The following is a 27,272-nucleotide window of genomic DNA, read 5'->3' as shown; positions in this document are numbered from 1 at the left end:
TGCGTTAAGGCCACTTCTGCACTTAACTCCTTAATGAAATGCTTTTAGTCAACCCCCATCACCAACGAAGTCAATCTGCGAGTTTATCTATTCGCAATTCGCTCCATCATGATGTACGGGTCGGAGTCTTGGACAGCACCGTCTATGGTGATGGAGAGGCTTGATTGCACCGAAAGAAAGCTGTTTAGACGGCTGCTTGCCTACTTTTGGCCTAGGGTATGCCACAATGAAGAAACCTACGCGAAAGTCGATGTGGTGTACCGTCGGATGACACGTGGAAGACATCAGCACCTTGCACCGCCATCGAAAGTGGCTAAAGTAAATCGTCTTCGCTTCTTTGGTCATATAATAAGGAGACCAGCAGATCGCCTTGTACAACGAGTTCTGAGGGGTTTGTCGGATTCGAGCTGGAAGAGTCCACGTGGCCGAAAGCCGAAGTTTTGGTCTGAGGTGGTTAAAAAGGACATGAGGACAGTCGGCGTGGATAGGCAGTTCAAACGAGATGAAAACGAAGATCGAGAAGGTTGGCCAGAGCTATGTTCAAAGACGGCACACCTCGGCGAATATGAGGATAATTGCGTCAGACGGTGATATCAGCTCGCCCCTGATATCCCTGGGAGGATAAGAACACTGACTTGACACATCGCCTAGCCACCGCAAGTCATTGTATGGGCTGGTTACACGTTCGTAAACCTCAAACGAATCTGAATTGAAGTGAACGTGAGAGCGCATCCCAAGCGGATTGATCAACGTCAGACACTTTATCCTTTATCCTTCATCCACATGTGTCTACACCGAACTAGCTCTAATAATTAATTAAAATTGCACTTTATGCGGGATAGTACAGGAATTTGGCTGGAGCGGGCACGAGCACAGCATCTTTTAGAGCCTTCAGTTTGATTTAAGCAGCAGTTTTATGTTTTATTCGGTAGCTCAGCAATGTGTAACGATACAGCCATACCTCTTTCCTCGAACAGCCTGAATGGTCTATTATCAGGACATTTATTAAATGCTGGAAGAGGTCAGTGATAATAATTGCAGACCAGGCTCAATAAATATTTCCGTTTCTGTCGGCTCTACAGCTCTAAGCCGTCATTAGTTGCTCACAGTTCTTCACCGTGCTAAACCTACGGATTTTCGAAGTCGTCTTAGAGCGGATCAAAAGCACTAGTATTGAAAACATCCATGATCTCGATTACAGTGTTGTAAGTCCGAGCTTTTCGCTCTTCATGCATTCACTGGCTTTGAACTACAACAGCCCAATATTCGTACGGATTTTCGAAGTCGCCTTAGGGCGCATCAAAAGCACTTGTATTGAAAACATCCATGACCTCGATTAAAGTGTTGTAAGTCCGAGAATATTTTGAAAGACAACTTGTAGAAGCTCTCAAACGATTTGAAACCCTAGAAAAAAGTGAAAGTCATGGGTAATCTGTTAAACACCATATTGAAAACACTGCAAAGTGAATGAGAACCTGCTAATGCCTTTAAGTATGGAGGTGATACAGAGAAACTGTTTAAAATGGTGGAACTAGTGTTGGGCCTGCAGCCACACTTGGTTACAGTTTTTCTTTTAACAATGGTGTGCCGAGTTTGGACCCATGCAAAACTTTATGCTGTACGAATTCAACAAAAATCCCGGTATCTTCACAGGAGGAGTTCATGATAATCTTGCACGAATAATGTCTGACAGCTGTTTGAAAACGTAACATGTAACATCTCCAGTTGTCTGCTGGCAAAAACTCTCAGTGTTGGTTATGTATGAAAAGTCTCCGCGAGCACATATCACGTTGTACCTAGGCAAACATATAAAAGTTAGAGGGTTGGAAGAAAAGACAAGCCGATACTCAAGTGTTCCGAACAAAGACAAACCTTCCTCCAAGTTGCCGCTCTGCCTCAGCTTGAATACGTCGTTTTGAAACCGACGTCATACGATCGATATTCTACGTGAAACACAGAAATTACTCTTCTGTAATACCCTTCTTATACTCCACTTGCCTCAATGATAACTGCCCTTAGTTCCTCGCTGTTGCACTTGGCATCCACCTTTACTACATCATCCAGGACGTCACGCTTTTGTCTGTGCTTTTCCTGGCATTAATTTTTCTATTATCACTATCCAAACTTGTTCAAGGTTTTTCCAAAATAATACTCGGTGCTTCTGTGGAGTTGTATCGTAATCAACGATGAAGATAGCGTTAGACAACAATTCGGTGCTTCTTTTGGTTCGTTTCTTGTTCTTGCACGTGCACGTCGGGCAGCATTCTGTCACCTTAACATCTCTTAAATTTTGTAATCTTTTGGTGATTGCGCTCACTGTTAAATCAGGGCTTTCTGAATACAAAATGAGAATTCATGGCACTATTCACCTAGGACAACTCACAGGCTCAGGACAACTTTGCACAGGTGGACATGTAGGCTGGAGTGGACACGATGGTGTTTGAGGGCACTGATTACAATGGCATCCAGTACTTGATGTCGGGAAGAAGAAAGAGGATGCGTGTGGGAGGAAAATCCATACCGTAATTAGCGTATTCATCTGCAAACACGTTGCAATTTTTTTTAGCTTGTATGTTAGAGAAGTTGCTTTCTTTGATAGAGAGAGTATTGACAACAACAATAGCGAGTGTAGCAAGGAAAAACTTCCATAGAAAACTATCAAGATCTTTATTTTCGTGATATTCACGTTTTTGAAGGATAGACGTTAAATACTATTGTTCACCAATCATTTGTTTGTCCTTAGCTTAAAGTTGTTGATTCCCAAGAAAAGATGTGAAAATCTTAACTTCATGATGTTCTGACAAGAAAGAAGACGAGAAAAATTTGATCCAGATGAAAATTTCCCCTTTATTATTGGAAGAAATTAAACAGTATCCCTCATGAGCTATACTATTCGGAAAAAACTCCAAAGGTTCACTTTGGAGTGAACCATACTTGTGAACGTAAAAATGGCGGTGATGTCAAGCAAAGTGACATTAAAAAAGTTTATGATCACCTTACCAAATGTTTTAAGTGGTTAAGAAAATCAGTATCGTGATTACAGTTCCATCTCTTCAAGTGATCATCGCTATTTTACGGTCTATAGATTTTCAAACTTTGAAGAATTAAACGCTTGCACAGTTTCTGTTTAACACTTCATAAGGAATATTTTTCTTCCCAATGTAATGCAAACGTGAACGTGAATTACTTCGCTTCGGAAAATGAGGACTAGTATTCCCTTGGTAAAACTCTTAGAAAAATAACAATTTCGAGAGTAGAAATCGGGAATAAATCGAAGCAAATCTCTCCTAGAATACAGGAGTAATGCATAGGAAATCAAGGTGAGGATATCGCTGAAGTGCTGTCAAGGTTATATGTGGGTCATTCACTCTTAAATTTCGCCAACAAGGAGGTTAATCCAAACATTAAGGGATTACCGCAATCTTTCTATCCGAGCCTCCGTGCGCATTAGGAAGCCATGAAAGAAAAAGTGCCATGGGAACTTTTGAATATATTCTCACGAATATTTTCAGTGCCATGTAGTTAAATAAGACTTTTTGCAAACCTAAACGTACTGTGCATAATATTGTTTGGGTAATTGAGTTGTACAAATATCTTGATTGGAAAAGCTGCATTGAAGCAAAAAACCAGAGCTTCAGGTGTAAAACGGATCAAATTTGTTGTTTAGCCCGCTTGCATAACTAGTGTTCAATATCATTTGAATTGCGTATATTGACATTTATTTAAAGTAGTATTATGCAGTGATAGATCTCATAGTAGCTAGTATTTGAACGGAACATGGGAGAATGGAATGCCAAAGGAAAATAAGAATCGAAACAGAGGAACGAAAGTATGTTGAAGTGGAGCTCTGAAAAACAACGGATTTCCGTACCTTGTATTGGAATACCTTTTTCCTTTAGCCATTGAATTAAGATAGTTCGTAACACAAACTGTTTGCTACACAGCTGATCAGAAATTCTTTTCGTTGTACTGCATCTTTCTAAAAAAAAACTCCGCGTTTGAGAGCACCGTTTTTTTTTTGAAGAGTTAGTTAAACGACAAATTTCCAGTCTCATTAAATATTTTGAGGCAAATCTGAACATCAACTGGGTAACTTTAAAGAATGCCACTCGAATTATTTTATAAGGTTGTTTTCTGGCTGTCTTGTACTGTTCTGCATTCTCGTAGCAGAAACCAAATTACAAGCTTCCCTGACTGTCTTACAAAAGTCGTGCGACGGTGCTATCTTGGTCATGCATGTTAGGTTATCTTCTCCTCATTAGAACAGAAAAATAGAGCAGCGGTAGATAGGAGAACGGACAATTAAAAATAAGTTTTAAAAATTAATTCGAAAAAATAACGTAAAAATTTTAAAATAGGACACTACGAAATGGAACTAGATTAAATCCGTAACAGAGAATCCCAAGAAGGTCCAGAACTACAGCGGTGGAGTGTAAGAGGATTGAAGTAGAAAGACATTAATAGAGGATAAACTCTACGAAGTGAGAAGAATAAGCAATTTCGAAAAACGGTACCTCTCAGAGCGATCCGTTTTGTTCACTAAGTTAAATTTTGAACCCACAACTGTTTTTGTGCGCTGCAGCATTACAATTATCATAAACAAGAGGTTGCTTTGAGAATCTTCTCTGGAAAGGCTCTCTGGAAAGGCGCACAAGCTAGAACAATGTATTTCAAAAATATATAAGGAATATTATGAGTGGTTTGCGTTTTGTTATTTGAAACGATCTCCAACAGGTGATGTCTAATTGTGGCCAGATCGGACTGCATGGCGTAGTCGTAAATGTTTGATTTTCACCAAAGTTCCGCAGATTAACATTTAGGAGTTCAAATTAACTTTGTTAGTGACTTCTCCATATAATCCACAAACAAGGTTACGGCCACTCGAATACCGTAGAATTTCAGTTGTCATGTGTCATGTGTCAGTACAGTTGAAGCAGCATCTATAGAACCACTAAAACATCGAATTTCATCGAAAATAAAGTTTAAATACGGTATAAGTCGAAGAATAGCGCTTTTATGCTGCAATTTCTATTTTCGTATTGTCTACATTAATTAAAACAAGAAGAAAACTATTCCGCTACCAACTCGTTAAAAACATTAGACGTAGAAAAAATTGGAGGATCAATGCGATTCTGATCTATCAACTATACACTCGCAACAAGACCTCTTAGCACTGCACACCGCAGCACATGATGCCTTATAGGCATCACCCCACGAATCTGAGTGGGTTTTTTACGGCAATTAGGAAGAAATGTACAGAATCATTCTCCTCCACATAATCTATGGCCCCGTATAGGCATAATCCACCTGAAACCCGCACCTTCCTAGATTCGTGGGGTGATGACTTTAAGTATTGTCCTAAAATATTGAGATGTGCATTTCGAACGACAAATATTTTGATGTTCAGGGGCAAAATTTTTGCATGTAGACTTAGAAAGAAAACAGCGCAACAGCGACAGGATATCATTTGCAAATGCTCCTCGGAACCAGCTGGATCATTCAAAAACCACAGAAAAATACAATTTTGGGACAATGGTGTCATCATTGACAGGCCACCACGAACGCATGCTGCAAAGTCAATGAGGGAGCAATGAGTGAGTGCAGTTTGCAGTGCTATGTTAGTTCAAGTTGTATATTGCGTATTCAATTGATAATGCATTATCAGGGAAACTAGAAAGGGCAGGGTTCAATTTACTTTTCGTAGTGTCTTAGTAAGGCTTGTCGAGATGATGACAGCGATGAAATACGATCCAACGTGAGTTAGCTTTATTTTAAGGGATGAATTTAGGTTGTGTACAGGAAGTAAAAAGTACAGGAAGTAAAAGTTTCTCCGGTTTCGGGCAGCGAAACCGTGTTCAGTTCAGAAAGCCTTTCATGAGAGAGGGATCATTGTCGCACTAGCTGAATACAAGTATGTTCATGATTGCTCATTCATTTAGGGGACTGAGGTTAAAGTATTGTATAAACTGTCACCATTGGGATCTACTTTTGGTCAAAATGTGTTTTTCGAACATTCTCAAAAATACGCAGAGAAACAAAGTTTTTAATGTTCACCTCAATCTCTTTTTTCCGTATGAGAAAAACAAACACGGCAAGCACAGTTACCACTTAATTCATAGGTAAACTCAAAATTTTAAAAACAACACCCAAAAAAATTTAGGGGGGGGAAAATTTAAGGGGGAAAAATAAAAAAAAAAAGGGAAAAAAAAGGGGGGGGGGGGTTTTTTTATTTTTTTATAAAAAAAAAAAAAAAAAAGGGAGAAAAAAATTCATTTTCAAGTTATTGGTAAACTCGCGAATAAATTCATAGGTAAACTCGCGAAGTTTAAGCAAAGGTTTTATTACGCTGCGAGATTTACTTAATCTACTTCGTTGCTATTGTCGGCATGAAAGTAGTTTATCACAAAATTGACTATGGTAGAATCTCTTAAGGAGTGAATAGAAGCAGAGATGTAGTCCACGAATATGAACCTGATGAAGCTCGATTCTGTCTAGTTATTGAGAACTACAGTGTGAGACAGCCTAGTTGCATCGTCTCTCCAACGACGCAACTACTTGTGGGATAGAACGCGGTTAACTTCGTCGTCGTGCAACGTCCAATTAAACGAATATAAGTCTTATTAGCAGTTCAAGCGTAAATAGACATTCAGAATGTTGCCGTCGCTCCATCATGCGTAATAAGTCGCGTTGTTGGGAAGAAGTGACCACACAAAGTTGCTCCACCGCTTTGCAGAATCCAAAATCCGAAGATGCACGAAAGATTGATGATCTCAATCGCGTCGAATGCTTTGGCAGGAAATCTCGCTTGACCATTAACAATGCAATGAAGTCTCACGCATTATCCCTGTAAATGGTGTATAAGCTGTGTGAACAATGTTTACTTCAAGAAATCTTCGTAACTACCGATGAAATTGAAATCTTGTATCTTGCCTGGCATGATATTAGAACGGACATACCGAATCCGACGTGATAAATGACAACAATATGCTGTTCGTCTACAATTTTGCGGGATTGTAACTGTCCACGCTTTCACGGATACCGTCTATCTCAAAAACTCCTTCACCGATTTCTCAATGCGTTGATGCATAAAATACCCGGCCCAGGTGATCAGTGTCGGAAGATAGGCGAAGTTGAAACTTGAAACAGTCAAACACTTGAACAACAGTCCGATGTCTTGCTTACTCACTTCGATTTAAACGGCATAACACGACTTATCCGCATCTTCGCCAAGATGAGTTGTCTTTGCACATATTTGAGCCCATCCTGTTCGACCTTCCGCTAGATATTACTATACAATGTTACAATTATTTATTATTATAATGTATAATAATACTTATAATTATGTGTCCAAAACGAAGCTAGTTTTCTGCGACTACTTTAGAGGACGGTGCAAGATGTTGATATTTTCCTTGCGTCATCCGCGATACGCATATCTACTTCTGGGCAAACTTCTTCGCTATGACACACCATTCTCCAAAATAGGCGAGCATCTAAACAGCTCCTCTTTCGTGCAGTTGAGCTTCTCCATCACCTGGAGACGGTGCTCCCCAGTCTCCGATTCGTACATCATGATAGAGCGGATAGAAAGACTCGCAGCTTGACTTCGTTCCAGATGAGGATGGAGGGTTGCTTGACACTGACGTAACAGTGGCTCCGTAAGCATTGTTGAGGACAGGTGAACATCTCTTCATTTTCCCTCTATACTGTCTTTCTTTGGGTTCTTGTCCTCCCACGCCCTTTCAAACTCCTTCGCTCTTGAGGTCCATTTGTTCTCACGTTTCAGCTGAAAACGTATCTTTCTCGTCAGACGTTTCTCCTGGCACAGATCACCAGTGCGGGCGACACATGCAAAATGAGAATGTATGTGGATGATGGAAGCCGAAGGAACCCTATGCTTGACTAGATAGTGATAGTGTAGCGATAAAATTAAAAGATGTTCTCCGGCCTCCAACGCAGCTAATGAAGTCGCCGTCGTGTCGAAGTCAACCCTATCAACTTGGAAGGATTACTCGAACACCTTGCTGGACCGACAAGCGCCATTAGCTCCTGAACTCGCACGCGTAGCGACACACGGTTAGCGAAAACACCGACAGAGTGAGAGGTGTCGGTCTGCATCCAACAGATGAAAAATGGGGAAAGTCTAGTGAAGAGGACACAACTAGAGCAGAAATGCAGAATCCTCTTATTCCATCTGGGATTGGTGGAATGACAGAAATAATCCGTTCAATTCGGATAGGCGGCAGTGTAACTTCATACACCTTAGGGACACCATATCATACTCAACAAGAAGTTATGCGTCACATAAAAGAGCAAGATGAGAAAGAGACGAACAAGACGGGTTCCGTCCTAGCCGATCTACCATTGATCTTTGTTAGGAGAGTGATCATTGGCAGCGCTAATTAAAGCCAATGATTACTCTCCTAATTCTCTCAATCTAATTGAAGTCTGAGAAGTTAACCTTCCCAAACTTCAGAGCCGTTTTCGAATCTTTTCATCGAGATCATCCTTTCAACGTGCATCGCAAAGATGGAGTGGACCCTTCCTGTTCAACATCGTCGTCAATGACATCACGCAAAGGACAGTAGATGAGCTCCTGCTGACATCGTCTTTCCTTTTCTTTCGTGACATCAACAGCATATGGAGTACATCTACGACCTCACAAGTGCAAACAGATGTGGGTCTCCTCGGAACTTTTAACTTTGATCTAACATGGACAGGCACCCGATCGATATCGTCTACGAGTTCTGTTACCGTGGCTGCATGCTCAAGAACAAAGAGAGCAAAGGCTGTGATACACAGCAGAGATGCACTAAGGTCTGTTTCACATTCAATTTCTTGACTAAGGGTTTCTGGTCAAATCTTACCGCTCGCAAAATGGAGCTATCAGCCTAGTTATCCGCGACTGGTACCATGATGAAGAATCTTCACTGCATGGATAGAAGGCTGCCTAGGCGTAGTGCTGAATGTAGTGAATGAATGAATGAAGTGCATAACGTAGTGCTGAATGTCGGACTTTTGGCCAATGCCATAACGACGAACTTCACGGTGAAGTGATTATGGTGTGCCGGTGGATGAGATGTGAAAAACATCAACATTTTTTACCGACTTTCTGAAAGAGTCAAACGAACTGTCTTCGCTTCTTTGGTCACGTGGTAAGAAGAGCAGCAGACCGCCTTGTAAAGAGTGTTCTGAGGAACTTGTCGGGTTCCAGCTAGAAAAGGCCACCTAGCGAGAACGAAGGTTTTGAATAAAAATAGGAGCTGAGGACTCTCGACATTGGTGGGCGGTACAGGCGAGGTGTCAGGTTTCGCCGAGCAGGAAATGAATTGATTCTGTGCAAGCTCTTGCTGAAGATCGAGAAGGCTGGGTAAAGCTATGCTAAGGGACGTCAGTAAAGATGCGGGCAATCGTGTCAGGCATTAACATCAGATTGTCAAATAAGTAGAACGTGAGCAAACAGTGTTCGACAAATTTTCTATTTTTCCTCGCGTATGAAACGAATGCAACTGGAAGATGTTGGGAATCGATTGCTCAAAAACAGAGTTCTACTGTAAATGTAACTGTATATTGGTGTTTTTTTTTGGATTTAGCCCCACCCCAAACTTTTAGTGAATTTCCTTATTTACTTGAGCAGCCAAGTTGAGGACTTTTCTCAATCATCCGAACGAAGGTATAGAAACTCTGAATGGGTCTCCATTATGTTAGTGGGAGAAATCAGTTCTGAAACGAGAATCAGATTCTTGGTGGTGAAGATGGTAGTGGTGGCGGAGGTGGGGGAGTCAAGATAATTTCATGAACAACATAATAACTACGGCTCTCGGAATCGAAAGGAGCTCAAATTCTTAGTTAGGGTGCCGAATTCATTAACCCGAAAGTTTTCTGAATAATAGGTTGTACAGAATTTATACAAGGGTACAATGTTTCAGGTTTAGTTCCAGTCCAGACGAAAACAATGATGAAAGAGGTGCTGCGGGCAGACAGGTATCAAAGTCAAAATCAAACTCAAAGTAGCTGGTGTATCAATCCACTTGTGATGCGCCAACTCATTTGATTGCAATTCGTAGTCGTTGAGGTTTTGGAACACGCGGTGGACTATAGAATGACTTTTGGATGCCAACTTATGATAAAGTCAGAGTTTTTATCCTAGCAGACAGGTCTGGTACCAATTTATCGACCTCGGAGGGATGAAAGGCTTGGTGAGCACTGGGGCGGATTCGAACCCTTGACCGTGTGGCTACAACGGACCTACAACCGACTGCGTTACACCGGCCCTGGACTGCTATTTTACGTAGTAAAATCTGAACATTTTCCTAACCAATTTTAAATTAATACGAGTCTTCGCTATCTCGATTTATCAAAAAATCAAGATGAACTCTTACACGATGTTCAAACGACTGATTTTAATCCCATAAAATTCTCTCATAATCGGAGTTCCTTGAGACAGGAGACAATTATCTCCTAAGGTTTCTTTCCGGTCGGGAGAGTCAATTTGAAAGAAACACAAATGAGAAAAACTACTCTACTGTGCTATGCATACATTCGGTCAAAACGGTCTAAAGCCCGGTGCAGTTGCGTAAGGGGCGCGCTAGAGCGTAGCGGCTGGGATCGAGAGAGGACAGGACTCATCGCCGCAGTCAAAATGAAGCTACCTATAATTCCGCTTGGATCTCAACCGCTAGCTCCACCGTTTCGAGTGCAGCCACGGGCAATCTTACCAAGCAGAGATTGGTTTCCTTCGAATATCTGTGGTTGTTTAAAACGACATGGACCACTGTGTAGATGCACGAGCAGTCGCGCTAAATTTTGCCATTGCTCACGTTGACCTTTCAAAATTTAATTCAAAATCGTATTCATTTTCATGTTAGTATTCTTCTTTTGTTTCTTTGCTTTCTCTGCCTCACAAACAAAAAAAGTACTAACATGAAAATAATTACAATTTTGAATCAAACTTTCGACAAAAACAAATACAGCAAACATTACAAAAATACGGAGAACGAAACATAAAATAAGGAAAAAAAACCAGAAAGAGAAGCAAAAAGGGAAGAAACAAAAAATTGCAGTTAATATCGATCTACACCCGTGAAGTTTTAGCAAATTGCCAAGGCTCACAGGCCGTCTGCATGCGTTCGAAAACTTCGTTGCTCCAGCGCGACCGCTAGTGCAACAACTCTGTGGTTCACGCCGTATTGCCCACACTTTAAAAGCATTCGAATACTCGCATCTAAATATGGTAAATATGCGTACTCTCATATATTTTTAGCAACGGGATACTATGTCTCAACTACTCTTCGTACGAACGAATGAATGAATAATTAAGTAAATAACCCGGACAAGACGCCAAAACAACGGACCGTTACCAAATAGAACCTCAGGTCTTGGTGTACTTACAAACAGTCCAAGAATGGTGCGCTACTTGTTTTTACCACAACCAAGATTATTATTAATATTTATTCTAGTTAACGTTTCAGTGCCGGCGTCTTTTTCAGAAAGGAACCAAAGACGCATGTAATCTCTTCCCTCAAACGCATCGTCACAGCACAAGATACGACTCAGCAAGGAGATTGCTCAAAGACAGCATCAGAGAACCAGACCATAATTTCGCTCATCTTGATAGCCGTAAAACACCACTGTTACCAGACTACCACTTGTTTGAGTGGCACCGCTAATAGAAACTAATAACGAATCACCTAGCACCTGACTCCGTCGATCATAACCAGCAGATATGATACGATACGGCGCTAGCTCATTGGTCACGGCGATGCATTCTTCTTTACATTCCTCTTGCCTTCAATTCGAACAGACGTCACCGTTAGATGTCTCACAAGTTCTGTCATAGGCACTATTGCCAAATATTATCCGAGATAAAAGTAGCAGAAAGAGATCTTTGTCTGTTCTACCGTGTAGCATTGGAGCTTCGTTACATGCCTCCGTTTTGAATGGAATCTTTTCCTGTGTACTAATTATACTGAACGATGTGGTTACCCAAATGTGGTTAGGTTGTTTGTCGAGACGACGGACCATTGAACCTCATTTGAAACCGTTGCGGCTGTCTTACACATATTTTTAATGGCTGATTTTTGGTTTTGCGTATGTGCAGAAAATTTAAATATTCTTGCAACTTGGTTTTCGGTACCACCTTTCCTTCAAATTTCCCATGTACAAATGAACCTGTTCATTGAGAAAGGCCGACCATCTGTCCGCAGGTTTTTCCTTTGTTAACTTTATGTAGTGGTGTTACTTATTTAAGACGTCGAAGCATGTGTCCATTTTGGCTCGCGTTGAAGATACAATGCAACAATTATCTATACATCTCTATAAAAGAGGTTTACGTTCTAGTAGAGCTTTATCACCTTAGAAAACGACTAATGTGGGAGTAAGTCTTTGTTTTATGACCAATTCTCTAACCCGTCTATAGTATTGTCCAGACTAGCGAAATGCTGAACATTCGAGACATTCACTAAGCAGCATCATTATTTGCTGTATCGCGAACCCGTACATATTTAGAGACCTGTGGTGCTCAAGGAGAAGCTCTGATATTGGTTGAACAGCAAAATCCGCAGAGGCGCTGCTTTAATGTGAAGTGACATCGAATGAGGATTCCATCAAGGCCCGGTTTGCGGAGGTGTTCAATGAACATGTTTGTATTGGAGAGATGAGTAGGAACGTATCGGAGTACCTGAGAATAATGTTAAGGATGGGAAAATTATATTAGTCCCTGATGGGGAAATCATTTTCTCATCAGACGCTTGACCCTCGCTGCTCCTCAGCTAATTTTTTTTAATAATGGAGAACGCAGCAACGCTGGAGTAGGGGTTCAATTCGATGGCGTCGTGTCCCATCATCACTCTTGATCTTGTCTTCGGCGGCCTTCGGCGCGGAAGCCCTGCCTCCGGCAACATACATTGACAACACAATTCTCTGAACATATATATTTGGTCAGCATAGAAAACATATGGTCTTGTTTGGTCTTCAATAGCGCTCTCAAGATGACGGTTTCGATGTCCTGTATTTCCCGTGTTTCTTTTTTGATTCCGCATGTTTCCTGCAAGCGTTTCATTGCGATGAAATTAGCAGAGCCTGGAAAATCAAAGGCACATTGGCACAATTTAATTCTACAATACCAAGATTCAAATAAGGTCGAACTTGAGACCTGATCAAAGAATAATCGCCTTGACCCCATCCTTTTGAGTAGCAGAATCAGAATGTCTAGAATAAATCTGAAAAAGTGTCAATCGCATCATTTGATGATAATACAATTGTGTTCATCATTACAACATGGCCCAAACCGATGACAACATTTGGATGACCTCATACTGGAAAGGCTCTTTGGATAATTGGAAGAAGAACGAAGTGTGAGGAGTGTAGACGAAGAGCTTGGTATTGTTCAAAGCATTGTTTCACTGCATGGATAGCGTTCCAAACTACAGCCACCGCTGGTCGTAGGAGAGTAAGTGGTCGACCACGGTCAACTACATCAGCAGATGACAGCTACATTTTGCTAGAGGCAGCAAAGAATCAGAGGATGCAATTGAAACCACATTCCATGCACCTGTAAGGCAAGTAATCGCACGTCCACAGTGGCACGGCAACTGGATGATAGTGATCTCTTTACCCGATGATCTTTGGGTTATGCTCCACCGACAGCTGCTCATCGACCTCACCGTTTGCGATACTGCCACGAGCACAAAGACTCAACGAACGAGGAGTGCAGTACCGTGTTCTTCTTGGGTGGGAGCGAATATTACCCTATTTACCAGGGATTTTTCCATGTGTGAAGTCATCCACACCCATGTTGCAATGGACGGTGCGCCGGGCCATGTACACTACAGGCACTCTTTTTTCTAGTTCTTTCCTTGTGTTGCAAAGCGATTCCCACTTGGAGTTTCAATCAAGCTGACCTCAGGCCATGTGACGTCCAGCTTCTTGTACAAGACTGAGAGACCTCTGGCAACATGCTAACGCACTTTCGTTCATTTTTATCATCATTCGCATATTGTTTCACTTGCCTCGTGCTTAAATTCTGCACAATAGTGTATTATCCGAAGTTCAAAGTCCAGAGCGTACATGCGATCTATAACACCTATCAGTGTGCATTACATCAACATCACTCTACATCTCTTTGCTCCTTTATATAGAGATTTATTTATTTGAAAGAGAAAATATGTTGTGGATTATTTTGCTTTGATTTTTTCTTCTTGAGCAAGAGCACCTAACATTATTCTATGTCTGTTTAGCAGTGTTGAAGGTTCGCAAATTCGGGCTCTACCGCGCCGCTTAGAGCGCACTCTATAGTGCTGCTGCGCCACGCTTCGGATCGTTTTGACCCGATTATGTCCCACTTGTGCTTCCACAATTTATTGGTTCCACTTTCTGCTGCTAGTGTCACATTATGACGGGCTTGGGCGCATCCCACCACGCAAAACTATTAGGCTGGACAGAAAGTCTTGCCACCATTTGTCATTTTTTCTGGTTCATTTTTTTACTCAGCTTACAATAGAAATTAATCAATAATATAATCACGATTATTAAGTACGACGGTCTCTCACCTAAAGAGCAGGTCAGCGATCCCTTTCTCCCAGAACTGGGGAGACTGGGAGTCGAAGAAGCCGCTGTCCGCTCGTTCTTCTTCAAATTTGGTGAAGATTTTATTACCTAGGAAAGCCTCCAGGAGCATCGAGGAATAAGTGGTAGTCTGAGGGGCAAGATCGGAAGAATAGAGAGATGGGGCATTCTCAGACTCCCTATGCGAGACTCTGGAGCTGACTAACGTATATTGAACCGGTGTGGCCTTGTAGGCGCAATGGCTGAGGCTCATAAAACAGCATTCCCCTTGAATCCCAGAAGCAACAAAGGAGAAACCTTTTGGGGTAGAGCTCCGATTTGGCTTGCTTTGGCGAGTCTTCTCCTCCAGGGAGCCACACAGGACGGTGCGCGATAGAGTCATAGAAGACCCAACTCTCATCTTCGGTAAGAAGATCTTTGAGAAACTCCTTTTGATGCTGGCGAAGAAGGAGAAACTGACAGATGGATACCCATATAATATATGTATATATGCCCATATGCCATGCATCAAAGTGTGAAGGATCCATCGAGCCAGCACTTTTCTGTAGCCGAGGATCTGGAGGCGACTGACGACTGTTGAATGGACGCATCCGAGTCTCGTCGCAAGACTGCGGGTGTTGATCTCCGGATCCTCTTTGACAGCGTCGAGAAGAAGCGTCTTTGATAGCGGAGTCTTCGACAATGTGTGACAATGTCCCGACCAGGAGTTGCCTTCGAAACCGGTCCCTCAGCTTGCGAAGCGGGCGAACTAGCGCTTCACAGTCGTAATGGTAGTGGTGCCCTCGCCCAATCTGCTGTTGATGTTGCGGGCTGCTGCCTTTTCCACCAAAACATGATAGCCCAAAATTGCTCTTGCGTAACCGACATCGTGGTTAACGTTAAGGAAGGTCCCCTTGCTATATATATATATATATATATATATATATATATATATATATATATATATATATATATATATATATCACGATTTTGGCGCCTACATTGCGCACCTAGCATTGCGGCGCGCAAGGCTCTGGAGGCTTTTTGGATCCACTCCAAGAGTCCAAAAATGAATCGCAAGGAGGAATGCCTCTCCATTACGCGGGAACTCGCGCCTTATTTAAGGCTGATATTTGATTGCGCTAGTCACCTCACATCAGGTATCTAGCAGCTGAAGAAGGCGATATTGCCGAAACGTTAGCCACGAATAAAGGACTATAACAACCTCGTGTACGGCTCTACTAAAGAAAACAATTATATATATATATATATATTGTGGATAATTTTCGAGAATGTTTTACAACTACAACATAGCGCAACATGGGTTCCGACCAAAAACAGAACGGGTGACAAGACTTTCTGTCAGGGTAATATTCTCTGGAAGCACAAACACAAATTTACAGAAGCGCGCTTCTGTTATGCGATGCTAGGATGATATTGAATGGAATCGCTATTTAATTCCAGTTCTAATAGATGTAGTATTTTAAAATTAACCTGGGATTTCCAACAAAACTCTATCTAAAGCCTTTAAAGTGATCTAAAAGGCGATTCTAGTAGAACGTGATCTCATTTTAATTTGTTTTCTTCCAGACTGAAGTTGGGACAGCATGTGGTTGTATAAGCTATCAGGTAACCATGAATTGACTAAATTTCCAGTGCATATAACGTGCTTGAGCTACGTGACTTTTCCTTAAGTCTTTCTGATTTATATTTTGTAATTCAGGTCATTCTCTTCGTGGTTGGAGTCATTAGCCTCCTTGGACTTGTATTACCAATAATATTCGAGGAAGGAACACAAACTATTTTTGCTGCAATGGGAATGAAAGTATAATTTGTGTTTAGTTTCAACGTTTTCGAATTAAAAATGCTGGTTTCTGTTATATGACACCTTTCAATTAGAAACATATCATACAACAGAAACCAGCACTTCTAAATTAATTAATCACTAGAGTACTTTAACGGACTAGGCTGAGTTCAGAGTCAGAGTCTGGAATTCAGAGGCAGAGATTGAGTTCAAAGCGTTTCTAGACCTCATCTCACTATAAACTGGATGCCTTTCAGCACAATCGAAGAAAAAAGTCTGAGACGGAGCAGAACACTCGTTGATTTAACATGAATTAGCCACTTCCGTCACTTTTTTTTGTGATAAACGTGGACATACATAGCTAAAGAGCAGGGGCAGTTCACGACTGCGTAAACTACAAATTGGAACTTTGCTGCCGTGATAGCTCCTCACTTGGGCAGCCGTATCCGATGTTCTGGTGGACAGTTCGATTGGTTTAAAAAATGAAAAAAAAACACTTCGACTCTTCCTTGTACATGCCGAAGTTAGAGAAAAACGAGTTTTCAAAGCTGAAAGCATCAGAGAAATGCCTACCAAGCAACACAGCAGTTGAAGAGACACTGATCACTTTTGTTCGGGAGAGTGTTAAGATGATGAGGATATCTTCCCATGAACTAGGCATGTTAACACCTTTTGTAACCATACTTATACTTTTTGTTTGCTTACCTTATTCATCATGCCGAAGTGCAATGATAGTAGGTTAAAGGCAGCCTATCACAAAAATGACGATATTGTCACTCATGGGTAATATATGAGGTTCGGGATGTAGATTGCGAGTAGGAACGTGTTCCCGCTTAATTCTCTTCAATGCTCTTCGAAAAACGGCGTTTGAATCTTCTATACCACATAATAACGCGCCACTGTCGTAGGCGTGCAACGAGAGGGAGCCGTTTCCCACGCACCATTTCAAGGCGATTGAAGGGCATGAACAGTGATTACGCTCACGTTCCTTATATGCAACCTGAGATCTACGTTGTCAATGAGAAATTCCAAGTTCGTGTTACGTTTCCTTGAAACAAACCGCCTCCCATACAGCTATAGTATTCAGGATATCTGACTGAGGAATGTTCTTCCTCAAGAGTTGAAGTTTCGTAGTGCTCATCTTCCGTTTGCTCTTGAGGCGGTTGAAAAGGGTCGACCCTTGCCACGTAACCTGATGGCATCGATGATTCCTCCTTTAAAAAAGCTCTTGAACAACGACGATAAGGCCCGTATGTTCACAATCACATCGATTGCTACGGCGACCACTTGTTGGCTGGATATTTTAGGCATCAATGCATAGATTTTATCACGGAAGGCATCATCGTTGTTATTCACAGCGGTTTTCGTAGTTGCATTGGAAGTTACGAGCCAAAGTTCACGTCCTCTGCGATCCCGCAGTCGTACAAAAGCGCATCTAGACGACTTTGAGCAAAATCTCTCCACTAGGTTGCTGTAATCATTCCTCACAAATATAGCGCAGCCTATCTTCTTTTCATCAACATTACCAAAGCAGAGAGTGTAGTCTCCAATACTGATGACGAGCCGATTCCTGACGCGTGTTTTCTGCAGCTAGCAAGCGGGACGCAGAGATATCGTGAAGTGGTTGTTGCCAAAGATTTGACGATCCCCTCAGGCAGTTGACCTTCTAGGTTAAGGGCTTCAGCAATGTACTGGATTACGATAGCACCTTATTATTGTAATGCATGGGAACCTTGCACCGTATAACTGTGCAGGTTATATAGCTCGCACATTCCCAGAGCATATACTTGAATGCCTCATTGCATTTCGTTCAAGCAGAACTACTAGGAGCAGGTAGCAATCAGAATAATATACGCGAGCTTTGATACGTTCTTGCAATGAATTGGAAAAAATTCTACGAAAACTTTGTTTTAAACTGGAACATTCTGTTACTAAGGATGTTTTTCATTTGATGTGGTAATTGATTTCATTTGATTTCATTTCAAAACAACATATTTTGGAGGATACATGCTCTCGGTGTAACAACTCTGATATTTTGAAACGTCTCACGTACTTCATTTAGTTAGCTTCGTACTAGCAGACAGTGCGATAAAGCAAACTTAATGAAACTGAAACCCATTTCTTCGCAGGGTCTTATCTCCAATTACTTTCAAAATGTAAGGTACAGAACAAAAAAAAAATGAAAATGAGAAAATCAAAACTGAGAAAAGTGTGCTGGTTTCAAATGTGTGGAAATCCGCTTGCATGCTCTTGTAGCGCAAAATGTAGAAGTCGTTTACATTTTTTACACTTTTTACACAGAGATAACAGATGTAGGTTTGCAAGTGCAAATGAGCTATTGATCATAACATATTTCGCATTCTCAGATTATCTGGGGTGGCATTGTAGTAGCTGGCATTATCAATAGAAGTCACACGGCCATGACTTTATGCATTGTTTGTAACGTGGGTTTCATTTGTTCACCTGTTTCTCTTTCTCTTTTTCGCTAAATGTGCGGCCTTGTAACAGTCAATGCTTGTTTGTACTTTATAAAACTATCCATGCAGCGTTTTATTCCAGGTTTTTATCGCAGGAATTACAATTTATGATAGCTTGTCTTGGGTCGGCTACAGGACTTGTGAGTTGCAATATTTGCAATATACAATATGTAAACAGGGCGCAACGCATTAAGTGGCTAATCTAAAATAGGAGAATAGTATTTATATGTAGCTAAAAGCTTCTCCGACTTTATTCATACGTTTATATTCTTACCAGGCTGAAAGTCCGGCTAAAGCCGGACTTCAGGCTTATTTTGTTCGCTTCGCCCGCCTTCACCGATCAATAAGAAAAAAGAGTAACGACATTTTTTGGAAATTAGAGTTGCTTTTTCTATCAGCGCTTTCTTCAATTTTTTACCCAAAAATTTAAGCATAGATGAAAGATTTTATAGTTTTTCCCTAAACGCTTAGTTCTATATTTGGATAGCAATCCAGCTTAATTTTACCTCTATGTTTCTCTCAAACCTCCAGAATTTGGAAACATTCTTTGAAGTATGAATTTCCTCGGTTCTCAGCTATTAGCAAAGAATGATGTGCTAACATGGAATGACGTGAATATCGCTGTCGCAGTGATAAAAATAACATTCTATGTCAGATCGCCTAAACTGTTGGTTACTATGTACTGCATTTAAGCGGCCATTTGCACGTGTTTCCTTTTTTTGAAGAAAGGATGTTAGCAGCATCAGGGAGACGTCCTGGGAAATAGATATACGAAGGAACTACAGAAAGCAATTCTATTGGATTGGGGCTCCCGCGCACCCATCCGACGCAGTAGATCCCGTCACATCCCAATCTATGACTTTCTGGCACCGGCCGCTTTTCTACGCCATGGGACCCGTCTCACATTTTATGGCTATCTTACTCCGGAGCAGACTTCGACGCCGTGGAACCCATATCACCGTGTTTTACTACGTTGGGACTCCCGCGCACCAATCCCACGCAATGAGACCTGTCTCTCCCCACTCCATAGATTTCTGGCACCGGCGCACCATTTCAACCCTGCAGGACCCGTCCCACCCCATTTTACAGCCATCTGGCTCCGCGGCACGAATTCGACGCCGTAGTACTCGTAGTCCTCCCTTTTCGGAATTTTTGACTGAGACACACACATACACAAACACGGACTAAGCGCGTTATTGTATAGCATGATCCTTAAAATTTTAATAGTAATTCTTGTCACGTGGAAATTTTTGTTAGCTTCCGAGTTTAGTTCCAACTATTTTCTCTGAGTTCTGTTACCTAGTTAAACTTTCAGCAATATCTATAAATACGGTGTGACGAAAATCAAACTTTCTTCGTTTTTGTTAATGATGTGCATGCACAACATGCACATTTAATATCCGCTTCAAATTGCGTCAATGTTGGGTTATGTTTCATAGTATTTGTTCGAAGGAAGAAAAAGAAAACCGCAGCAAAAAGCAGCTGCAGAGGCCAAAGCCGCTCTTAGCGAAAAACACACGTTGGTACAAAAATTCTGATTTGATACTTTTTTCTGTAAGGCCCATATCAAGATGTTTGTAAAGAGAGCACCACGAGAAGTGTGGAATTGTGGCGTCTGCTGAGATGTCTGGTCACTGAAGTACACATGGGCATCCAGTGCTGGCTTGCACTATATGGTGTGTGAAAATTTGAAAGGTGTGAAAAACACTGCGGAGTGTTCCGCAACAGGATCTTAACGATAACGTAGTGGGAAACGTGGCCTACAATAAAACAAACACAGAAAGAGGACTGAGTTAACCATGACGGCTAAGACCATTCATTCACCACGGATCTCCCTCACTAGAGAGATCACAGCCGATTAGTCGCGAGGCTACGTGGCGCGTCCCCGGGTAGCTGATAGGGGGTTAATCGCGGGCCAAAAGCGACCTTGTGCTTGTCCAGAAACGCGGGTGGATTCGGAGGACTCCCTGTTTCTGCTGAGCTAGGCCCGACTCATGACATCTTTGTATATCGCACGTCGGTGCGGCCAAAAGCCTGCAATCAAGTGACTGGGAGGTGCGAGGAAGGCGGTATCGAGTCGCCTCCAACAAATAAGCTCCACATGTCCAGAACGCATGTTCTCCCAAAAACTCATAAGACTAAAGATTTGCAACCTGCCCATGGGTTTTAATTTTACGCATGTCACAGTAATAGAAAAGAGTCTCTTGATTTTGGAGGAAAGCCTGGTACAGTAGCGCCAGGAAAGACGGGGTTGCAGGAGTCACATAGGCTACAAGAACGAAAAAGGACTAGGAAGACGAACTGTACTTATAACGCACGTACGCTTGAATCGGAAGTGGCTATTGAAAATCTGATTATGGAAGAAGAAAAAGAAGATTAAGTACGAAGATCATCGGACTAACCCAGGCGAGGCGATGCCACCCACTGAACGCCGTATATGAAACTGGAGAAGAACTGTTCTTAGGAATATACGACACTAGAGGTATTGGTGGAGTTAGCGTCCTCGTCAAAACGAGTATGACAGACAACATCGACTCTTTCGAACAAATTACGACCCGAATCGGACGTCTGCGAATGAGGTGATGTGGTCCAACACCAGCTTTGAATACCTTCGTCGCTTACGCTCCAACATCAAACTACGAAGAAGAAGAAGCCGAAGCTTTTTATATGGAGCTGGAGAAGTTCTACCGAGAAGATCATGCTTTTACAAAAGTCATAATTGGCGATTTCAACGCCAAAATTGGCCCAAGAAGAACGCCTGAGGAACTTCATATCGGGACCCACGGCCTACAATGGAATGAACAGGAAGAGAGGCCCTCCGAGAGGCGATACTGCCATGCGCTACCAATATCAACCAAAAATTTGGGTTTTTTTCCTAAAATTTTCAAAATCTTTGGAGAACGCCATCGAGTTATGAAGAAATCAACTAATACAGAATTTTTGGAGTTTCTTCCTCATAATGCAGGAATTTTAGGGGAAACGAAAACAAAACACATGGAAGTATTTTCATCCCAAGAAAGCTGTAACTTTAGTTTTTGCTTTTTGCTTCTCTGTTCTGTTTCCTTTTTTTTTTCTTTGTGACTAATGTTGAGGATAATTTAAATTTGGAAAAAAAAATCACCTTGATCACCTTGACTCCCGTTTATCTTCGGACTGGTCGAGCGGGCGCCAGTAATTCTTCCATTTGTCCCGATCGCGTGCCAGAGTAGCCCAGTGGTTCCTCCTTTCGCATGGAACACGAAGAGCATCATAATTTTCCTTGAAGGACTTCGTGGACAAATCTGACCATCGGGTCGACGGTCTTCCTGCAGTGCGCTTAATATCGCGGGGAACCAAGGCTCGGGGGTCAGGTCGCTCATCATGTTGAATTCCCATATAACCCAGATAAACGTAGTTAGTGCATTCGGTTATGTTCGTTCCGTAGAGCGGGAATGGGGCATCCGAAGCCCATCCCACCCCATCCATGAACATCGTCTTTTGCAGCTGAAGACTGATGTATCCACATGTTTCGTCGAATTCGGTCAGTATTCGTTCCGCTTGGCTGATGCTAGGTGTTATCAGTACGACGTCATCAGCAGAGCGCAAACGGTGTAGTTGCCGACCATCAACCTTCACTTCCACGTCATCCCATCCCAACTTTCATTGCGCTCCTGAGGATGGCTGTGAATATTTTGGGTGAGGTTGTATCACCCCATCGGAGCCCTCTTTTCACGTCAGTGATAGCATTCTTGTGGAATGGCGGAATTCCGATGGTGAAGTTGCTGTAAAACTCTCAAAGTACTTAATGTACAGAGAAGGGACGCCCTGGATGTCCAAGGTTTCCATGGCCGCTTCCGTCTCAACCGAGTCGGAGGCCTTCTTAAAGTCGATGAAGGTGAGACAGAGCGGCATCTTGTACTCTCGTGATACCTTGATGAATTTCAGTTAAAATTTTACGCACGTCAAAGACCACATCATCGTCAGTAAAAGGTTTGCCTGCTCTGACGAACGTCGCTGTTGTCCCAAAGTTTTATACGGAATCGGACCATTGCCTCCTCCGGGGAAGATTTTCATCTACCCAGAGAGAAGGGAAAGCCGTCAAGTTCAGAGAGCTAAATCCAAGAACTATCATTAACTGAGATCTCGTAGCTACGTTAGCCGGCTTTTGGGAAGATTCCGCAATGGACAACATCGACGAAGAATATGGCGGGCTCGTTGAACACCTTCACGACTGCACTAGGAAGGCTGAAAGTTTTAAAACCACCAAGAGGCGCCTGTCTCTTGAAACTCTTGAGCTGATACGCTAGCGTGGAGCAGCACGAGCCGCAGAGAACCAAGAAATTCTAGAAACGATATGCTATCATGTCGACAAGAAATCGTACGGCACCTGGTCTCGCCAGAATAAGACCAGAACACCTGAACTCCCTTTCGCTAGTACTCATAAACGCCTTGGCGAGGCTCTTTACACGTTACCTTGGACAACTAAGGCGTCCCTACTCAGTAAATAAAGGTATTTTGAGGGTTGTACAGCAACTTTACGACCGGGATTCCGCCATTCTACAAGAACGTCATCATTGACGGGGAGAGGGGTCCTGCGGGGTGATACAATCTCATCAAAAGTAGCATCAGCGAAGCGGAATCCCTTCAAAGAATCACCGAATCACGAAGTCCTTCAAAGAAAATTATGATGCTCTTCGTGTCCCATGGGAAAGAAGGAACCACAGGGCGACTCTGGCACGCGATCGGGACAACTGAAAGAATTGCTGGCGCCCGCTTGACCAGTTTGAAGATCAGCGGGAGTCAAGGTGATCAAGGTGATCAAAACCATTCATGGAAAATCGTAATCCCATAAGTCTTAAATCCATAAATTCTCTTTACGTCATAGTCGAGTCGCTCATTGTTTTGTGAAGGAAACTGAACTGAGATCACATCATCATCAGCAAGAGGGGCTGCTTGAAGGATGTCGATGTTGAAGCAAAGCTGCGTGCGAAATCGGACCACGTAATTATTCGAGGAATATTTTTCAAGGAGAGAAAACCGCAATATTTACAAAACGTTGAACCTAGCAAGCAAGCATTAGATCAAAAGTCAAATGTCCTCTGACTTTCTTTTAATTTCACGTTTGCTTTGTTAGCTGGCTTTTGGAAGGAAACCGCAAGGAACAACGTCAGTTATGAATGTGATCGGCTCCTCGGTTATCTTCACTGCTGTATGAAGAAACGAGAGAAGGTGTTCATGAAAAAACAGATGAATCTCTTATTTTCCTTTCACACTTATTAAAATGAACTGATCAAAACCTTCTAGCTACACTTGATATAGATTGAGAAATGCATTGCAAGAAAAACATTCCGACCATAAGTTGAAATGAACGCGAGATCTCAACGATAACCAAAGTACTATAAAGGACTGAATACCATGAGTAAGCAAATTCACTATAGGAAGGCCTTCGAAGCGATGGTCGGATTTCTTCACAAAGTCGTATAAAGAAACAAGAACACAATCTTCTCTGTACAGGCGAAAAGATAAGTTAGTGGGCAACTCTTGTGTGAAATTCAAAAAATAAAAAAAATAAAGATATCGCTTAGTTCGCTCTAGCTGAAGGAACAACAGCTGAGGTATGGACGACAGGGAATCCGGGGTAGATGTACCATTTTGACAATGCTGGAAGTGCTTTGGCGGTTCCTCCCTGTAAAGCACCATCTTTGGTTTTGCTTGATTTTTGAGCGAACACAAGGCTTACTCTAACTTTTATTCACAAATTATAAATAGCTTTCCTGATGTTAAGGGTTAAGAAGTTATGCTAAAAGTAGCACACCTCGAAATTGACGACGGACGATTTTATGTGCATGGTTTTGAGCGAGTCCTTCTAGAAGAGGAATCAGGCTTAAATATCATGATAAATAGTGGAATCCTTTTCAAGTTACTAGTCGTTCAAGGCAACTACTCTTAAGTCATCGTTGATGAAGTCTATGAAGGAAAACAGTTCTAACAGAATTCTACGAAAGGACGGAGTAACTCTATGATGGGCCTCTAGGATGAGATTGAGAAAACTTAATCAACATCGAAGAACTTAGTTTGTTTGACAAAGATTTGTCCTTACACCACTTTGTTGGAAAGAGATATCGGGAATAGCAGCTACGTTGTTGTTGGAAACTTGACAACAACTCTGGATTACATATGTAGATCACGAGTATGCCCGCTCAACTCACCTTGATTGTGTTGAAAAACGGAGTGAAAACGATATTTGTTACGAGGGATCTAATAACGTACACGTTGCATCTGCCAACTAGAGGACAATCAGTGAGCTGCTGACGCCGCTCGCTCGCTGGTAGACGTGGTGTGCAGATGTGGCATGTTATCAGCTGCTTCGTAGGGAAATCCGCTTCGTAGGGAAATTTTTCACGACGGATATGGAAGTTTGGACACTACTGCGTTCATACCAAGTATCTACAACCCTACCTCTATTTTTTTCGTGGAGAGATCCCAATATCTTCAGTTTTATAGTATGATGTATTTAAAGCGATTATGCGATTATGGTTGAACTACATTTTCTGCAACTGTTGGACAGTAGCTTAATAAGAGCATTGTAATTTTGGAAACAATGTATTATGCATTTCTTCGGGATTTCTCATTCATTCACTTTTTTGAATGGAAACACCTGCAGCAGAACTGCTCTCAGCCCAAGTAAATTTCTGCTGAGTATCCACTATCCACTGAAAGATTAAAAAAGCGTTTTGCGCCCTGGTTATAAGAGATCTGAATTAGTGTCCGAGGATCAAAAGTACAATTTCAGTTAGCGTCATCTACAGCCACGTTATGCCCACATTAATAGGTAAGCTAGTCAAAAACTTCGGATAACTGCGCTGGTTTAAATAGTTGTGCTCACTATAATGTATCCTACACTACGTATAAACGCTACACACTATAAACATTATAAAAACGGTGGTGCGCAAATGCTAATTCAATGGAGAATTTTATTAATTTTAAAAAATGTCACAACATTGGTATTATACTTTTATTTGGCCATATCTTTGGCTTCTTCGTCATGGTCAAAGGCTGCAAAGCAAAGAAGAAGTAAAGTTTTTGCACGAGGAAGATGAGTAGAGGCATTTGGAAAAGCTTCATCAGTGCGCTGTTAAGCAGATGTGAAATAATATCCATGAAACTTCCAGCGTCGTTCATTACCTATGAGCCTATGCTTAGCCCTGGATCTCCCATGAAGCTTAAATTCTGCATGACAGCGTGCCGAAATTAAGCTGGCGTCGATTTAAAGGCAGCACATCGCGTGACTGACGTGGAGCGGAAACTCCACGAATAACGAAAAGTTCAAGTTGTTGATTACTGCGTGGCTCGCTCAAATTCGCCCCATCGTCACAAAAAAAAACCGCATAGAGGATTGCGTTCCTACCTAAAAAAAACTTCCTACGAAATCAGTCGCAATGGGCCACCCTTGTGCACGTGCTGCGTTCATGAGCGAGCAGTCGAAGATTAATGATCCTTTCTCACCACTCTATTCACGTAAAACCAATGAATGGGCCCCTGAGGGTACCGAAGCGTGTGTTCGGGCATTCGATGAGAGGATGAGCGCAGCCACACTGGTTTCCGTAATCTACAACTTGAACATCACGGTTTTCCTGGAGTGTCTCCACCACCTCAGTTTCGCGATGCGCTGATTTTTATTGATATGTACCGTGTAGGAGCAGTTTAAAAAATGTCAGAACTGACTCTATACAAGTCACTTCGTCATCTCAATGCTGAAATGACAGTATTGGGTGGATCTGTGGATCCGGATCGTATGACGCTCACCTGTCCACCACAGCAGTCAATCTCTTACTTTTTTCGGATAAATTAGAATGAATGATTTGCTCATTTAAAAAAGCTCTTTCTAAAGAGCATTAGCGACCAGAGATGTTGAAAACTTGAAGAAGGAAGATGAAGTTTAGGTATCTACGACAGACAGACGTTTCAGGGGTCTGGAAAGTTACGAGTCACTTTCCAGATCTCGGAAAATGGCAAGGATGTCGAGCAGTAGTAGAAATTCTTACTTGCTACCGACTACCTATAGCACAATAGAAAGAAAAACAATTGAACATAAAACACCTCGGTCAATTCTAAAGACGAAAAAAAAACTCTAGATCTTAGTTTATTTTTTAGTGGAAGGATTTCTGTGCATCTTGGCAGACAACCTTCGAGCGGCGTACGCTAATACACCTTAGATAAAGAATAAATCGACGTTCAATAAACTTTCGACTATGTATATTTGATAAGACAGAGAACGTGTTGACTATAGTCTCTTGTGCAAAGTACTGCTCTCAAATTTCGTTTGTTCTCAAGGATCGGATTTTCATGAAATGATTTTCACAGCAATAGTTTGAAGACGACATGATGCCGCCAAAACTAAGACATTTGCATGAAATTGCACCTCAACTGATTCCACATTTCATCCAACAAATTCGCACTTCTTCGGATTA

General features: G+C 41.9%; 4 protein-coding genes across 4 annotated transcripts; 2 read left to right on the top strand and 2 right to left on the bottom strand.

Annotated features, from left to right (window-relative positions):
• Nucleotides 1–108: 108 nt before the first annotated feature.
• On the top strand, nt 109–591 carry RB195_011033 (uncharacterized protein; the record flags this gene model as incomplete). The annotated part of the gene is made up of 1 exon (XM_064192283.1): nt 109–591. The coding sequence occupies one exon, from the start codon at nt 109–111 to the stop codon at nt 589–591; it is 483 nt and encodes a 160-aa protein (XP_064049866.1).
• A 1,069-nt stretch (nt 592–1,660) lies between these two features.
• Nucleotides 1,661–2,539, bottom strand: RB195_011032 (uncharacterized protein; the record flags this gene model as incomplete). The annotated part of the gene is made up of 5 exons (XM_064192282.1): nt 1,661–1,796; nt 1,873–1,943; nt 1,999–2,091; nt 2,153–2,272; nt 2,384–2,539. The coding sequence occupies 5 exons, from the start codon at nt 2,537–2,539 to the stop codon at nt 1,661–1,663; spliced, it is 576 nt and encodes a 191-aa protein (XP_064049865.1).
• Nucleotides 2,540–5,726: 3,187 nt separating this feature from the next.
• Nucleotides 5,727–27,017, top strand: RB195_011030 (uncharacterized protein; the record flags this gene model as incomplete). The annotated part of the gene is made up of 8 exons (XM_064192280.1): nt 5,727–5,755; nt 9,927–9,981; nt 16,132–16,170; nt 16,265–16,366; nt 18,712–18,789; nt 18,905–18,962; nt 25,595–25,633; nt 26,956–27,017. 8 exons carry the CDS (start codon nt 5,727–5,729, stop codon nt 27,015–27,017), a joined length of 462 nt encoding a protein of 153 aa, XP_064049863.1.
• Nucleotides 14,742–15,152, bottom strand: RB195_011031 (uncharacterized protein; the record flags this gene model as incomplete). The annotated part of the gene is made up of 1 exon (XM_064192281.1): nt 14,742–15,152. One exon carries the CDS (start codon nt 15,150–15,152, stop codon nt 14,742–14,744), a length of 411 nt encoding a protein of 136 aa, XP_064049864.1.
• Nucleotides 27,018–27,272: the final 255 nt, after the last annotated feature.

This window comes from Necator americanus, chromosome III (assembly GCF_031761385.1).
Source record: "Necator americanus strain Aroian chromosome III, whole genome shotgun sequence".
NCBI classification, from domain to species: Eukaryota; Metazoa; Nematoda; class Chromadorea; order Rhabditida; family Ancylostomatidae; genus Necator; species Necator americanus.
The sequence above is the reverse complement of the archived record's forward strand: the minus strand, read 5'-3'. Positions and strand labels throughout refer to the sequence as shown.